Source organism: Pristis pectinata, chromosome 7 (assembly GCF_009764475.1).
Source record: "Pristis pectinata isolate sPriPec2 chromosome 7, sPriPec2.1.pri, whole genome shotgun sequence".
In the NCBI taxonomy this organism is placed as follows: Eukaryota; Metazoa; Chordata; class Chondrichthyes; order Rhinopristiformes; family Pristidae; genus Pristis; species Pristis pectinata.
The window spans coordinates 22298066-22314391 of NC_067411.1; the positions used below are offsets into that span (position 1 = coordinate 22298066).

General features: G+C 41.9%; 1 protein-coding gene across 1 annotated transcript; it reads left to right on the forward strand.

Moving 5' to 3' along the window:
- The first annotated feature begins 340 nt into the window (after nt 1-340).
- ccnb1 (cyclin B1) lies at nt 341-9672 on the forward strand. Its single transcript, XM_052019622.1, has 9 exons — nt 341-420; nt 2148-2282; nt 2458-2550; nt 3372-3542; nt 4499-4657; nt 4937-5173; nt 5844-5984; nt 6065-6175; nt 9451-9672. The coding sequence occupies exons 1-9, from the start codon at nt 400-402 to the stop codon at nt 9559-9561; spliced, it is 1179 nt and encodes a 392-aa protein (XP_051875582.1). The 5' UTR covers nt 341-399; the 3' UTR covers nt 9562-9672.
- Nucleotides 9673-16326: the final 6654 nt, after the last annotated feature.

A 16326-nucleotide genomic window follows, 5' to 3' on the forward strand; every position in this document is an offset into this window, starting at 1 on the left:
CTCGGCCTAACCTCATCTCCTCTTTTGACGGGTGACCCACAAGGTTTCCAAACCAACCAATCAGGGGGAAAAAAACCAAAAGGTTTATTTAAAGTCCCTACCTAACAGGGCGGATGATAAGAACAAAACACTGCAGCAACCCCGCCGCGAGTACCCGACAGCCGCTCGGCGGCGCCGCCCTGTGTCGCTTCTCATTTCCAATAATGCGCCGTCCAAACCGATACAAGAAAATGACGTCAAGCAATCCATCGCCATGGTAACGCATTCTAGAGGCGCGGACCCATCCAATCAGAAGAGGCAGAACGTGGAACGGCAGCGAATGAGCGCGGAGCGGCGGGGATTTTAAATCCACTTCTAGCTGGTGGTCAGAGTGAGCTCGGTGTGCTGCGGGTGGTGAGCATGGCTCTGCGCTTGGTCAAGGTCTGGTCTGTTTTTAACGAATGTGGCATGGATTTGTTAGAAGGAACTTGTTTCATTTATTGTGGGGCTCAGCTGTGATGCAAATTATTTATCTGATTACTTGATGCGAGGCGGGTATCGAGCTCGATTTCTTTGTTTTTTTAATTTAACATCCTGTAGTAGTAAAATGCTTGTCTGAGAATCTCGCGTGTAATGCAACTTCTCAAAAGCTTTAGACATACCGTTAACTTGTAGCACGGCTCGCAACTCTTCTGCGAGTGAGGCTGAGCAGAGAGGCTAACCGTGCAGCTCTTAATTTTCCACATCTGTGGCTGATTCTTCAAGCCAATCCTCTTTAATATTTGGGTGCTGGAAACGCCGTTCTGTGTACTAGAAAGTGTATGAGAAGTGGCGGCAAGGTTTCTGTGGGGTTGGGTAGGTGGGTGGAAAAGTGGTGAGGAAGTGCTATTCTGTAACTGAACCCACAAAAGTAATCTGACCCCCTTCCCTCCCTTTGCACCACATGCTCCATCCTCATAATAAAAAAAATTGCCTGAGCAGTAGTGGGATGACAACGCTAAACTTGAGCAGAAAACAATGTATAGTGGTCAGGCAGCATCTGGAGGTAGAAATGGTTAATATTGCATCACAAGTAGACAATTGATTTGCTTATTACTGATTTAGTGCTTCCAATACTTTGGAGAAACCTAAATGCACATTAGATGGCTGCAGAATGAAGCTGTCCTAATTTCTAGTCACTGCAGTACTGTATCTCCAGTTTTTTCTTATTCAGATAGGTCAGCTGACAATCACTTCTGTTGATCTTAAACATTCTTTTATTCTCTCCACCCTCCCTGCAACTTAATGGTTGATTTTTGAACACTTCCTAGTCCTCACCTGTAGTCATGCATTAACAGCTTCCCTCTCCACAGATGTCTGACCTAAGAACTAGCAGCATTTTACTGTTGGGTGGCTGTCCTGATTGCATTTAATACAGTAAAATGTAGAACTGGAAACATTGGAGATAACTAAAGACTTGTTGCACAAATGCAAACAACAAAAACAACTCTCTAATGTTTCAGAGTTCTACTACAAACTGAGCACTTTCACCTTGCAGTAAAGTGAATGTCAATAAATAGCCATGAGTTATTAACATCTGTTTTGTATTAGATTTAGTTGGATGTGAAATTACAGTTGATCCAAAGTCCTCCCCATCCAGTCTAAAATATTGTAATGCCCTGTACAAGAAATGATTATGGGACAAATTTAATTTTCAGCTGGTACTGAAGGTGTGCACAGACTACATTTCAAACTCTTGAAATATTGAATTTTTTGGGACCCATCAAAGCCTACTTATCTCCCAACACTTGAAGTTCTGTGATGCATTGGAATGTTTTCCTTCCATCCACCACTAACTCTTCTGTAAACTGACCAGGGTCTCCATTCAATTTTATTTTCTGACCCCTTTTTTTCAAAATGCTGAAATTAATCTTTCAGCATTGCCCTTGTTGAACAAGCCATCAGCTGAGCAAGATGCTCTTCCACTGCCTAACTTGGAGAGAATGTTTCACTCATCACTGGATGTATTAATAAGGTGATTACCATAGATAAAACTTTTTATGTAACATCTGTGCATAGAATTCAGTGACATTAAGTTTCTGCAGGATTGGCAATGCAACAAATCAATAAGAATTGGTTACAGATAGTATTGAAATGTCCTATTTGTAAATCTACATCTTCATTTATAGGCTCGTGCTGGCAGAAACAATGTGGAACCAAATGTTCTCCCAGCAAAAGTTGGAACAAAAATTGGCTTGAGACCTAGAACTGCTTTGGTGGACATAGGAAACAGGACACAAGGAGCTAAACTCCCTATAAAAAAGGTATGTTGTGTGAGGAATCTTTGAATCATTTGTAGCTTAGTACAAATTGGACCTTGGTAAGTTATTCTTACGTAAACTTTCTAGACATCTTCAATGGAGAGTTCTTTTGTATGTCAGCTACTGGTCAGATAGAAACTTGTGTCAAAAAATGTAATTCAGACTTTGAATTTTGCAGGGGAAAAGTACAGTGGCTCCAAAGGTGGAACCAGTAAAGAAGGCTGTTAAACCCATTGTTCAACAAACAGAAATCTATGAAGATGTACCAGAGGTAAACCGGCTAATGCTGAGTACAATGACAAGTGTTAAGTGCTTTACATTAATACAAATGCTCTTAACCTTGCTACTTGAGTTAACTTTCTGTGAAGTTGGCCTTGAGCCTGCTCTTCAAGATGTAATCTGACTAGAACAGATCTTTTTGAACTCAAGTGCATGCTTGCTTGCAGGTAGCTTCCCAGCAATTGACTATGTTCAAACATGACTTCTAACTTTCCCCCATCTGGACAAAGACTGCTAACTGCTTGTGCATTTGTACACTTAAGTCCACATTCACTGGGATGATTTCAAATCTCTAATCTAGTGCATCTTGATGTGAAATACCTGTCTCCAATTCTTGGTAGATGAAGTGACTGCAGATGCTGGAGTAACACAGAACACTAGAGAAACTCAGCAGGTCAGGCAGCATCTGGGGGAAATGGACAGTTGACAATTTGTGTCAAGGCCCTTCATCTGAACAGTCCAGATAAAGGGTCTTGTACTGAAAAGTTGATTGTCCACTTCCTTCCACAAGTGCTACCTGACCCACTGAGTTCCTCCAGAACTTTGTTACCAAGTCTCAGTTGTAAGCCAGCTTTTTTCCTTTGAAATCTACCCATCCCTGATTTTTAATATTGTGCAGCTTGAGTGGATAAGAAAAGACAATAGTTTATTAAATCAGTATTTTTAAACTAGCTTGAGCACTTAAATTGCAAGTTGTGGCTATTACAACTTGTTTTTATTTCTAGAGATTATTGTCATGTTTGTGGTAAGTAACTCATGGACTTGGACATGATCAGTTCTACTAGCTTTTATTGCCATGGCAACTCTTTACAGGTTCCAGTGTCACCACCTCCTGAAGCAACAGATTGTATATCTGAAGACTTGTGCCAGGCCTTCTCTGACATGCTGCTTCCTGTGAAAGATGTTGATGCAGATGATTGTGACAACCCCATGCTATGCAGTGAATATGTTAAAGATATCTACAAATACTTAAGACAGTTGGAGGTCAGATTTCATTTTCATTGAGTACAAATTTCATACAAGAATGCTCTAGCTAACTGTCAACCTTCTGAGATCAAACTTTAAACTCTATGCTTCAGAACTTCCTCCTCCTTTCTCTTCCCCCACCACTTCCTGTACAATTCTCATCTCTTCATTCATCCAATTCTGACCACCTGTGCATTCCTAATCACTGCATTAGAGCTCAAAGAATAGTTGGTAGACTTGCATTCCTTCTACTTCAGAAGTGGTGCAGTTTTGGGACAAGTTTAAACCAATGAAACAACTTTTTTTTACAACTGTTGTAAACTGTGATTCCAGTAATAAATTGGAGGACTACTGTTTCCACTCTTCAGAGCTTTGGAAAGCCTAAATTTTCCTACTTCTACAGCATATTTTTAATGACAATTAAATTGGGATAATCTTGGCTTGATTATCTTTTGCTGTTGGTTTGGGGAATATGGAAATGGGGACTTCATCTGTAGAATGAGTAAAGATCCTAGCTCCAACCACTTCTTCCTTGAAGAGGTGGAAATTGACTGGATTCCTGATTTTTTTTTTTTGGGGGGGGGGGGGGGGTGCAGGTTTGGCAGTCGGGAAGGAGGTCCTGACCTTAAAGGTTTGACCTTGGACACTTTAAGAATACCAGGATGATCGATGCTTAATTATGTTAGTCATGTGATAGTCCAAATAGGATTTGATAGTGCAGATGCTGAAAATATCTGGATTGGCAGCAATTGTGGAGGGAAATTAAGGTTTTGGGTCTAACCTTCTGTTTAAACTTCTAGTGCTATCTGGCTTGTTTCAGCACTTTAGTTCACTGATAGTTTAATGAGATGGTTATGGAAGTGCAAAGGGGAAAAGCTGAAATTCAATTGAAGTTTTGCTCTAAAACTAGGTTACTAAATTTCTTTATCCTTCTTCCTCCACCCTCCCTTCCCCCCCCCCCCCCCCTTGCACAGATGGAGCAATCTGTGAGGCCCAAATATTTGGAGGGGAAAGAGATAACGGGGAATATGCGTGCCATCTTAATAGACTGGCTTGTACAGGTTCAGAGAAAATTTCAGCTGCTTCAAGAAACATTGTATATGACTGTATCAATCATAGATCGATTCCTTCAGGTAAGAATATCTGATGTACTATTTAGTTTCCTGCACTTAAATCTTGGTTTAATCTACAGAAAAGTATGGCTTATCTCTACTTGCTTTCTAACCCAGTGTATTGCTCTCAAGTGTAGAGTTTGCTCTAGATTTTAAAGCAAAACTCATTTGTTTCAAATTTCCACATTCCTGTTTGTTTCAAAGTTCAATATCTGTGGAAGTGGTTAACAATTGGGTTGCTATTGCTTTAAGGTAATTGTTGTGTGGCACAGATGTCCTAAGGCAACTAGTCTCTTCTAGGATAATCCAGTGACCAGGAACAATCTACAACTTGTTGGTGTGACAGCAATGCTAGTGGCTTCTAAATATGAAGAGATGTATCCTCCAGAAACTGGGGACTTTGCCTATGTTACCGACAACACTTACACTACAGCTGCAATATGTGAAATGGAAAGGAGGATTTTGCAAAAGCTCAATTTTTCCCTTGGCCGGCCTCTTCCACTGCACTTTCTGCGGAGAGCTTCAAAAATTGCAGAAGTAAGCTTAACTTGACTTTCTGGGAGGGGGGGGGGAAGGAATAGAAAAATTATTCCATACTATAGATCTTTGTATAGCTCATTGGGATTTGAATAGTTAGGTGATTGTACAGTGTAGCAAATGACTGGTTAAAGATGGAAGAAATGTGCCTTGGTATTCTTGCTTGAGCTAATCTTGTTAACAAGGCCTCTTGAATGTCTTGGCAGAACAAAGTACTTCCAAATCACTTCATTGGTAGCATTTTCCTAAGCCAGTTGGTTCAAATTCAATTCTAGATTTGGTGTATTCTATCTCTAGAAGAGAGACTGAATCACTTGGGGGGAAAATCCCAATTCTCTGGCTACTTTCCTATACATCTTCAGTGACTACCTTAAGCTTTTGACCAAATTTTAATATACAGACTTCACTAATGATGCTTGTCAGTGAATTTGGCAGAACACATAGGCCAAGCAACTTCATTCAAGCTGAAGTTGTACTGTTGATTCAAATTGGATAGCTAATCAAATAATTGCTTTTCAAAAAAAAATTAAGCAATATCTGTATAGTCTGTTTTGACTTAAATCACTTTAGTTTGTTCATTGAAACTTTAGTGAAATCTCACTTGCATACTGACAAAAACTGGAATTCATTACCAGCCATTTTGTTTTCTTGTTCTTTACCTTAATTCTAGGTAAGCTCTGAGCATCACACCTTGGCCAAATACTTGATGGAACTGACCATAGTGGACTATGAAATGGTGCATTTTCCCCCATCCCAGATTGCAGCTGGTGCTTTTCACCTTGCTCAAAAAGTCCTAAATGCAGGTGACTGGGTGAGTATTGATAATGACTTCAAAACTTTAGTCAATTTTCATTGTACTGATCCACTGATTTATTTCAACCATTCTTTCAGACACCTATTCTGCAGCACTACATGGCCTATAAAGAGGAGGATCTCGTATCAGTGATGGAGCATATTGCCAAGAATGTTGTGAAGGTCAATCGAGGCCTCACTAAACACATGGTAAGATCAAATGTCCACATGAATTTTAGTGAAGTTTAAGTCCCACTGACAAACTGGTCAAAGTAAAGCTGAACAAGGTTCCACATGGTAGGCTTCAGAAGGTCAGAGGGCATGGGATCCAGGGAGGCTTGGCTTTGTGGATTCAATTGGCTTGCCTGTAAGAAAACAGGATTGTGGTGCAGGGAGTGCATTCAGTTTGGAGGGCTGTGACAAGCAGTATCCCACAAGGATTGGTTCTGGGACCTCTGCTTTTTATCACTTATTAATGACTTGGATGAGGGAGTAGAAGGGTGGGTTAGCAAGGTTGGTGTTGTGGATAGTGTGGAGGACTGTTGAAGATTGCAGAGGGACATAAGATGCAGAGCTGGGCTGAGAAGTGGCAGATGGAGTTCAATCCAGAAGTGAGGTGGTACACTTTGGAAGGACAAACTCCAAGGCAGAGTACAAAGTTAATGGCAGGATTCTGGGTAGTGTGGAGGAGCAGAGGGATCTGGGGGTTCATATTCACAGAACTGAAAGTTGCCACATAGGTGGATAGGGTAGTTATGAATGCTAACAATCCCATAAACTTAAGTCATGGGATTGTTTAAGAGCCATGAGGTAATGATGCAGTTCAACAAAACTCTGGTTAGACCACACTTGGAGTACATTGTCCAGTTCTGGTCACCTTATTATAGGAAGGATGTGGAAGAGTTGGAAAGGGTGCAGAGGAGATTTACCAGGATGCTGCCTGGATTAGAGTATGCATTATGAGAGACTAAGGGAGCTAGGGCTTCTCTCCTTGGAAAGGAGGATGAGAGGTGACATGATAGATGATAGAAGTGTACAAAATATTAAGTGGAATAGATAGTGGACAGCCAGTGCCTCTTTCCCAGAGCACCATTGCTCAATACAAGAGGGCATGGCTTTAAGGTAATGGGTGGGAAGTTCAAGGGAGATATCAGAGGGAGGTTTTTACCCAGAGTGGTTGGGGCATAGAATGTACTGCCTGGGGTGGTGGAGGCAGGTACATTGGTCAGATTCAAGAGTTTACTAGATGAGCATATGGAGGAATTTAAAATAGAAGGATATGTGGGAGGAAGGGGTTAGATAGTCTGAGGTTTAAAGGTCAGCACAACATTGTGGGCCAAAGGGCCTGTATTGTGCTGTGCAATTCTGATGTCTATTGAATCCAGGGGAGTGACAAAATATTCAAATATCTTTCCAAAGGGTAATAATTGTTTCAGCAAAGTTATTGCTAGTGGGGTCCCACAGCATTTAGTAGTACATCCCTCTTTAAATTAGATGTGAATGCAGGTAGTGAAGCTTGCAGATACAAATTTAGCTGCAAGGTAGACTGAAGAGCTGGTCTTGGCTGTAGGGCAGAAGTGGTAAATGGAATTTAGTTGAAGTGGAAAAAGTTTTTTCCCCCCATCCAATAACTAGGGGAATCCTGGTGCATGGGGGATCTTTGTATGTTCACAAGTACTTGAAGATGAGAGAGCTGGCTAATAAATCCTCTTTTAAAAAAAAAAAGCCTGCCTTTGATTTGTGGAGGCTGTGCTACAACAGGATAAGAAGATACTTGAGCTGTGATCCAATTAAAACATTCAACTTTACAAAAGTGTGACTTCACTAGATGTGCAGGCCTTAAATGATAAGGCATAAGGGACCTTGGCATGATCCTTGGCCATAAGGAATAATTGGACAGACTGGGCGTTTTGGATCAGATGAGGTGATCATGACATGTAGGATCTATTCCTTTAAAGTGGTGGGAAGCCAGACACTGAAGATTAGTAGCACTAGTACTCTGCATGAGAGGGTGATGGAGGATACTGTCTCATTTCAGTACTGGCCACTTGCTGTGGCCTGCAGGGCTACAGAACTAGTGCTGGAAGATGGGTTTGGGCCAAGTTGCTTTTAAACTGGCACAGATAATGGATCAAATGGTTATCTTTGCTGTAAATATTGACAGGAGTGCCCAGTCTCATGGATTTCCCCCTCCATCCCTTGATCTAAATCTTCTGATGGAGAAATGTCACCATACTTATCTGATTTGGAATTGTATTTCCTTGGTAAGAGTATACTCCCACCAATGACTCAGTCCAAGGTTCCCAGATTGCTTGTGGTTTTTAATTTGGAAAATGTAATCCCTGCCCTGTTAAAGGATCAACAAGAGCACATTTGGTATTGTTCTGTTGGGACAGGAATGCCTTAAAGTATGATCCAGAAGTCCAAATTTCTGTCTGGGGCTCAGATGTTCTGTTTGTATGGTACAATGGGCCTTTCTGGCAAGCTAATGCCATTCATTAGTTTTTGGAGGGGGGGGGGGGGTAAGAGGGAAGTTGAGTGAAATGTGGGGACAATTGGTACAACCTGTCATGTTGCTAGAATTTCTAGTACAAGATGAATTTCTGGTCACTACAGTAAGATGTGAATGCAGAGACTTCCATGTTGCCTAGACTAAATTTGAAGGGATTCACTCTAATATGGACAATTGGCTGCCACCTTTGCCATAAATCTAGTTATCTTTTACAACTTTCAGATGACTACCCAGAAAAATCATCACCTTGGACTCCTTGCAAGGGCTTGTTGTATTAAGCTTCATCTGCAGAGACATCAAATGAACAACAGTTTTAATTGCTTGTGCTGGTGTACATTAATTTGGCATTCCAACTAGCCTTTGCTATTTTGACCTTGCACTTGGAGTCCTGAGTAGATGCTGCATTTTATGCCTGGGGCAGTGTGGTTGGGGGGGGGGGGGGGTGGTGGCAGCTTTCTGTTTCAGCAGTTAATAGCTTGCACCTGTTGCCCTTCATTACTTTTCAGAGCAATGAAAACCTGTATGAGGTGATTCATTTGATTAAGGGATTTACTGGGTGTTTTAGCTGGGCATCTAGATCTAGGGAAATCTCAACACTCAATTCAAATCTGGCTCAACAGCTGAGGCTAGTAGGAGAAAGCCTAACCACCTGAGCATACTTGGACACTTCTGAATGGGAGCAAGGTACAAGATTGGCCATCTCTTGAATAATAGCTTTTCTTTGGGGGTGGGCAGGGGGGAGTGTATACTCTTAAACTGCAAGTTCTTAATCTGCAATGATCCAGGATGAAATGTCACATCATACCAACTACATTTTGAGCCATGGTATGCTCTTATTTTGACATGTTTAACTGGCAGAAACCAAGCTATGTAAGCAAATCCTAGTCTTTGCTTCAAGTTAAATAGTTTATTCATTGTTCTGGATTGCACCCTATTATGCTGGCATTATAACTTGAATTCCTTTTCTCTGCAGACAATTAAGAACAAATATGCCAACAGCAAGCAAATGAAGATCAGCACCATTCCACAGCTAAAATCTGATGTGATTATCAACTTGTCAAAGCATCTGATACCTCAGAAGTAACTTGCATACCTGCTTTTGTATAGTCATACCTCTTGTATGTTTCTCAGCACCATGTGCTACTGTAAATAAATGTAGTTACCATTTTACTTTTACTAATAAAGGAATTTTTAAAGTTTTTAGTGCAAGTTGCTTTGGTTAACAGTTCAAATATATTTAAGTTGAATTGCAATCATTATGGTGAACTCTACCTCTTATGCCAGTAATCCAGTTTGTGCTGGCAGGTTTTTGGTTTGGGTCTGAATGTTTAATCAAAGATTAAGTATATATTAGGCAAAAAAAAGGTAACTAGGGAGAGGATGGGACCTCTCCAAATCAAAGTGCTCCATCTTTGTGTAGAGCCATAGGAGAGGTCCTCAATGACTCTTAATCCTTTTTTTATAAACTGGTGAAAGACAGATTTTTGGAATTTGAGATTATAATATGAACTATCCCACTTAACTGAAGAGGTGGTGTTGGACATAGAAAATATGTGGAAGTAGATATTTGTCTAGGGCCTGACTTAGTATGTTGGAGGAAACACTGGGAAGCTAGAGAAGAAATTGCAGGAGCCTTGGCTGAGCCTTATCATTAGTGACAGGTGAGATGCTTGAAGACCCCAGGGTGGGTAATCTTAAAGGGCTGCATGTGTGGACTTTAAGGTTCCACAACATGGGCTTCATGGGATCTAGGGAGAGCTAGCTAATTGGATACACGATTGACTCAATGGTACAAAGCTGAGGGTGATAGTAGTCACTGGCCTCCAGTCTGTAAGACAACCATTCCCCAGGGGCCACAACTAGGCCCATTGCTATTTGTCATCTATATCAATAATTTGGTTGATAATGTAAAAGGCATGGTCAGTAAGTCTGCACATAATGAAAATGGGTGGTGTAGACAGTGAAGGTGGTTATCAGGAATTGGAGGGATCTTGATCAGCTGGGTAAGTGGGCTGAAGAATGGTAAATAGTTTAATTTGGATAAGTGAGGCATTGCATTTTGGTAAGATTGGGGGGGGGGGGGGGGGGTAGCACTTTCATTGTGAACAGTAGGGCCCTGGGGTGTGTTGTAGAATAGAGGGATCTTGGAGTACATAGTTCCCTGAAAGTGACATTACAGGTAGATGGTAAAGGCTTTTGGCATGGTGGCCTTCATCAGTCAGGGTATTGAGTATAGAAGCTGGGATGTTATGTTGCAGTTGCACATGACATTGAGGCTGCATTTGGAATATTGTGTTCAGTTTTGGTCACTCTGCCATAGGAAAAATGCCATTAAACTGGAAAGAGTGCAGAGGAGATTTAAGGGTATGTTGCTGGGATTCAAGGGAGAGGTTGAGACTTTATTGGTGTGTAGGAGAATAAGGGGTGATATTAAAGAGATATATAAAATCATGAGGGGCTTGGATAGCATGAATGTGCTAGTCTGTTTCCCAGGATTGGGGATTTGAACTAGACATAGGTTTGGGGTGAGAGGAAAGATTTAATAGGAACCTATGGGGGCAACTTTTCCACCCAGAGGGTGTCAGTATATGGAACAAGCTGCTAGAGGAAGTGGTTGAGGCAGGTACATTAAAATTTAAAAGGTACTTGAACATGTATATGGATAGGAAACATTGAGAGGTATATGGGCCAAACACAAGTAAATGGGACTAGCTTAGATGAGAATCTTGGTCAGCAGAGACCTGTTGGACTGTAGGGCCGGTTTCTGTACTCTGGCTGCAGTACAGGTGAAAAATACACTGAAGGTGTTGATGCAAAATCCCTTTGCATTATTTTGAAGAGCAATTATCCTGGACAATTATTTTAATCATTAAAATATTTTTATCTGTTCAATATTATTGTGTTGTGCACAAACTGGTTGCTACATATGATGCATTACTGACTGAAGTTTTCTCCTAACACAGGTAGGCGGGGTGGTGAAGAAGGCATTTGGTAACTTGCTTTCATGGGTCAGGGCATTGAGTACAAGAGTTGGGATATTGTGTTGCAACTGTACAAGTTGGTGGTGAGACCACACTTGGAGTTGCCCAGCAATTGGAAGGATGTCATTAAGCTGGAAAGGGGGTAGAAAAGATTCATGAGGATGTCACCGTGACTGGTGGGCTTGAGTTTGTAGATAGGCTGGGACTTTCCTCCCTGGATTGCAGGAAGCTGAGGGGTGTAGATATAACAGATGGTCACAGCTTTTTCCTCAGGGTAGGGAAGTCTAAAATTAGAGGACATTGATTTAAGGTGAGAGGGGAAACTTCTTCACAGAGGGTGGTGGGTATATGCAGCAAGCTGCCAGAGAAAGCTGCAAAGGTGGGTACAATTACAATGTTTAAAAGACATTCAGACACATACATGAATGGAAAAGGTTTAGAAGATGGGCCAAATGCAGGCAAATGGGGATACAAGAGACTACAGATGCTGGAACCTGGAGAGACACACAAAACGCTGGAGGAACTCAGTGGGTCAGGCAGCATCTATGGAGGGAAATGGATGGTTGATGTTTTGGGTTGAGGCCCTTCATCTGGACCGAAAGATAGAGCGAAGCTAGCCAGTATTAAGAAGTAGAGGGAAGGGGTGGAGCTAGAGCTGAACTAGCTCAGATAGACATCTTGGTTGGCATGGACGAGTTGGGCCAAAGGACCTGTTTCCTTACTGTATGACTCGTACTGTATGGTGCAGGTGCTACAAATGCAAGTCAAAACTTACTAATGTTAATCTCATGCTTGGCCTTTTTGTTTCACTGACCTGGAAACTGCAGATTCCTAATTATGGTGTGGTATCAATAACTTGTGGAAAACTAAGGGAAGTTGCTCAGAGAATGAGCAGGTATTCACTTTCCAGTAATGCAAAGGGAGGGGAGAGTGAAACTAGTTGACTTCCCTGTTTTTGTGTAGTGGTTAGCATAACGCTTTACAGCGCCAGTGACCCGGGTTCAATTCCAGCCACTGTCTGTAAGGAGCTTGTACGTTCTCCCCATGTCTGCGTGGGTTTCCTGCGGGTGCTCCGGTTTCCTCCCATATTCCAAAGACATACGGGTTAGGAAGTTGTGGGCATGCTATGCTGGCACCGGAAATGTGGCGACACTTGCGGGCTGCCCCCAAAACACTCGATGCAAAAGGATGCATTTCACTGTTTCGATGTACGTGACTTATTACAATATCTTAACTTATCAATTTTCTCCAAGTCCAAAAAAAACAAAAGTCCAAGCTTTTGTTATCCCTGGAAGTATCTGCTCTTCAGACTGCATAGCAGCAGCAATGTGCAAAGCCTGTTTAATAAAACACGTTATCTTGCACTACAGTAATGTTAATGAACACAAAAAAAACTGCTGGAAAAACTCAGTGGGCCAAGCTGCAGCTGTGGAGGCAAAGGGATGGTTGATGTTTTTGATTGATGCCCTGCATCAGGACTGAGAGTGTATAAAGGGAAGATAGGCAGTGTATAGAAGTGAGAGGGAGGGGTGAGACAGAGGCTAATAAGTGTAAGCACATGAGGGTAAAAGGGGGAGTATTGAGACAGGTTGGTAAGTGATAGCCTTTGACTCTCACCAACTTTTACCGATGCAGCATAGAAAGCATCCTATCTGGATGTATCACGGCTTGGTACGGCAACTGCTCTGCCCAGGACTGCGAGAAACTGCAGAGAGTTGTGAACACAGCCCAGCGCATCACGGACACCAGCCTCCCCTCCTTGGACTCTGTCTTTACCTCTCATTGTCTTGGTGTAGCAGCCAGCATAATCAAAGACCCCACCCACCCGGATCATTCTCTCTTCTCTCCTCTTCCATCGGGTAGAAGATACATGAGCCTGAGGGTACATAGCACCAGGCTTAAGGACAGCTTCTACCCCACTGTGATAAGAGTATTGAACGGTTCCCTTATACAAATGAGATGGACTATGACCTCACGATCTACCTTGTTGTGACCTTGCACCTTATTGTACTGCACTCTCTCTGTAGCTGTGACACTTTACTCTGTACTGTTATTGTTTTTACCTGTACTACATCAATGGACTCTGTACTAACTCAGTGTAACTGCACTGTGTAATGAATTCACGTGTACAATCGGTATGCAAGACAAGCTTTTCACTGTACCTCGGTACAAGTGATAATAATAAACCAATGCCATGCCAATACCAATAGATGGAAACAGATACGAGAAAAAGAAATTTGGTAGATGGAGCCAGGGACCGGGAAGGGTAGAGACAAGAAGTAGGTAAGTGATGGGTGGAACCAGTCGGGGAAGGGGATAGGAATAGTGAATTGAGGGAGAAAAATAAACAGGTGGATGGGTATGTGGGTGATGGGCAATGGAGCCAGGTGGGGAAGGGTGATGAGTTGAGGTAATAAGGGAGGGAGCGTAAAGATGAACAAAGGGAGAGAAACACTGGGTGGACTAGTGGAAGTGGGAAAGAAACACAAGGGGTGTGGGTTACCTGAAATTGGAAAATTCAATGTTCCTGCCACTGGGCTGCAGGCCACCTGGCTCCATCAGCCCAATTTATTTTCCTTATCTGTTTCCAATCATCTCCTACCAGACTGTTTCAAACTCCCCCCATCTGCTCATCACCTCCGCCCCACTCCCAATCACCTGGTTCCTCCTATCACCTACCAGCCTCTGCCTCACCCCCTCCCTCTCACTTCTATATATTGTCTATCTTCCCTCTACACTCAGGCCCGATGGAGGGTCTCAACATGAAACATCGACCATCCCTTTGCCTCTTCAGGTGCTGCTTGTCCTGCTGAGCTCTTCCGACAGTTTGTTTTTTTTTGCATCTGCAGACTCTTGTGTATCTATGGTAACACAAACATGTTCAGTTCTATAAAGTGAAATGTCTTCAATGGCATTGTTCTAACTAACCTCTCACCCTTGGTGTTCATTGCTAGGGTGCAATAAGGTATCATCCAGTATTTATCCTGCAATTAAAACAGTACAGATCATTAAACTATCTGGACCAAGGAAACTGAATCCATGCCACTAAAGAGTTTCAACTTGTGTAGTCATGTATGTACATTAGGCACACATTTGGGGAACCTTTTCAGTGAAATATTTGTCAATACATGGGAAAGTAATAAGCTTGAATTTTAAAATCCACCAAAACCGAATATTCACGTTGCAATCAGATCTGAGTATCACTTGAATTTAAGCACATTTTTCTGCATTATTGTAATCACTTCCAGATCTCCAACCGGTATCCTCAATCTGTCCCAGTGTTCCTCTTTAACCTTGCTTTCTGGTCAGTTGCCTGGTTCGGTTTAGCTTTGGTCAATTTATCTTTGAAGCTCTATGTGTATCTGTTGTATCATTTTAAACCTCAGTGGCGATTACTTAGTTACTTCAATCCCACCTTACAACATATTAAAATTTTGTGCTGGATCCTGGGTGTCTGGAATTCAGTCATCCCTGATTGGTCAGCAGTAGGATTTTTAATTAGTCTGAGTGCTTGATAGGAGTTGTAAAGCTATTCTCTTATTATTCTTTCATTAAGGAATTTGCAATCTGAAAGCTTTAGCATCACTTTTATTGATACCAATTTGTTTTTATATCAACTGATGCAGCTTCCATTCCATTATCATCACTTTACTACTCTGTGCAAGGCTGCCAGACCTGACATTCATCTACCTCAGCAGTCACGGATCTTTATTCATGCTGATATAGCTGATGTGATATTAACTGTCTACATTTTTTCTAGTCCACTTACTCACTCTAATCAACTACACTTCTACTCACTTGCAACCAACCCCAAAACTGTCATCTAGAGACACAAGATGCTGGAATCTGGAGCAAAAAACAAGCTGATGGAGGAACTCATATAGGGTGTCAACTCGAAATGTCGATTATCCCTTTGCCTTCATAGATGCTGCCTAATCTGCTGAGTTCCTCCAGCAGTTTGATTTTTTGGCCCTACACTGTCATTAAACCTGCTGACAAGGAGGGTGTTGTTGCTGTTTGACAAAGCACCTTCTTATACCTCCCTCTGGGCCATAACCCCACCACCGAACAGCAGGCCATGATCTCCTAGATCGTCGCTGACCACCTTTCTTCCAGAGATCTTTCTTCCACAACCTACCACCCAATCCTACACATCCTGCTTTTACCTCCTCCCTAAATACACAAGCAGAACTGTCCTGGTAGACCTCCCCCAACCCCACATCATTTTAGCCGATTCTTGTCCCACAGAATTTTATTTCTTCCTATCTTGACTTTTCCTACACAGACCTTCCATGTTCTCTCTGCCCTTCCCCCTTTCTCTGCTCCTTGAAACTTGTTCCATGTCTAACTCTTCCCAGTTCTGACTGAACTCATTAACCTGAAACATTAACTCTCTTTCTCTCTCCTTAGATGCTCCCTGACCTGCTGAGTGTTTCCATCATTTTCGATTTCTATTTTCTAGATTAATTCCTGGAATAAGTTTGAGTAGAATGGGTTTATAGTCTCTGTGTTTACTAGTATGAAAATGTTACTGAAATGTGTAACGTTCTCAAAACGCTTGAAGGTAGACGCTGGGACTCATTTCAGAGAGAGTTGAGACAGCTGGAGAGATTAGAATTGGAGGCTCAGATAAGGGATAAACTATTTAGAACTAATACAAAGAGTAACTTCATCATATTAAGTTTCTCAGTCTTTGAAATTCTCTGTCCAGGAGGACGGTGAATATTCAGTGACTTCAAAGATTGCACTTAATAAATGAAGAAATGGATTTGGGGTCAGGTGGAAAAGTTGATCTTTAGCCATGAATTACTTAAATCCCTGCTCTCGGTCTATTTACACACTTTGATTTATTCATCGTGGCCACTCCA

What these genes read in the sequence shown, in the direction of transcription:
- ccnb1 (XM_052019622.1), top strand. Translation starts at nt 400, where the DNA reads ATGGCTCTGCGCTTGGTCAAG. An exon ending in TGGCTCTGCGCTTGGTCAAG is followed by an intron (nt 421 to 2,147) that starts GTCTGGTCTGTT and finishes CTTCATTTATAG; the next exon opens with GCTCGTGCTGGCAGAAACAA. An exon ending in AATACTTAAGACAGTTGGAG is followed by an intron (nt 3,543 to 4,498) that starts GTCAGATTTCAT and finishes CCCCTTGCACAG; the next exon opens with ATGGAGCAATCTGTGAGGCC.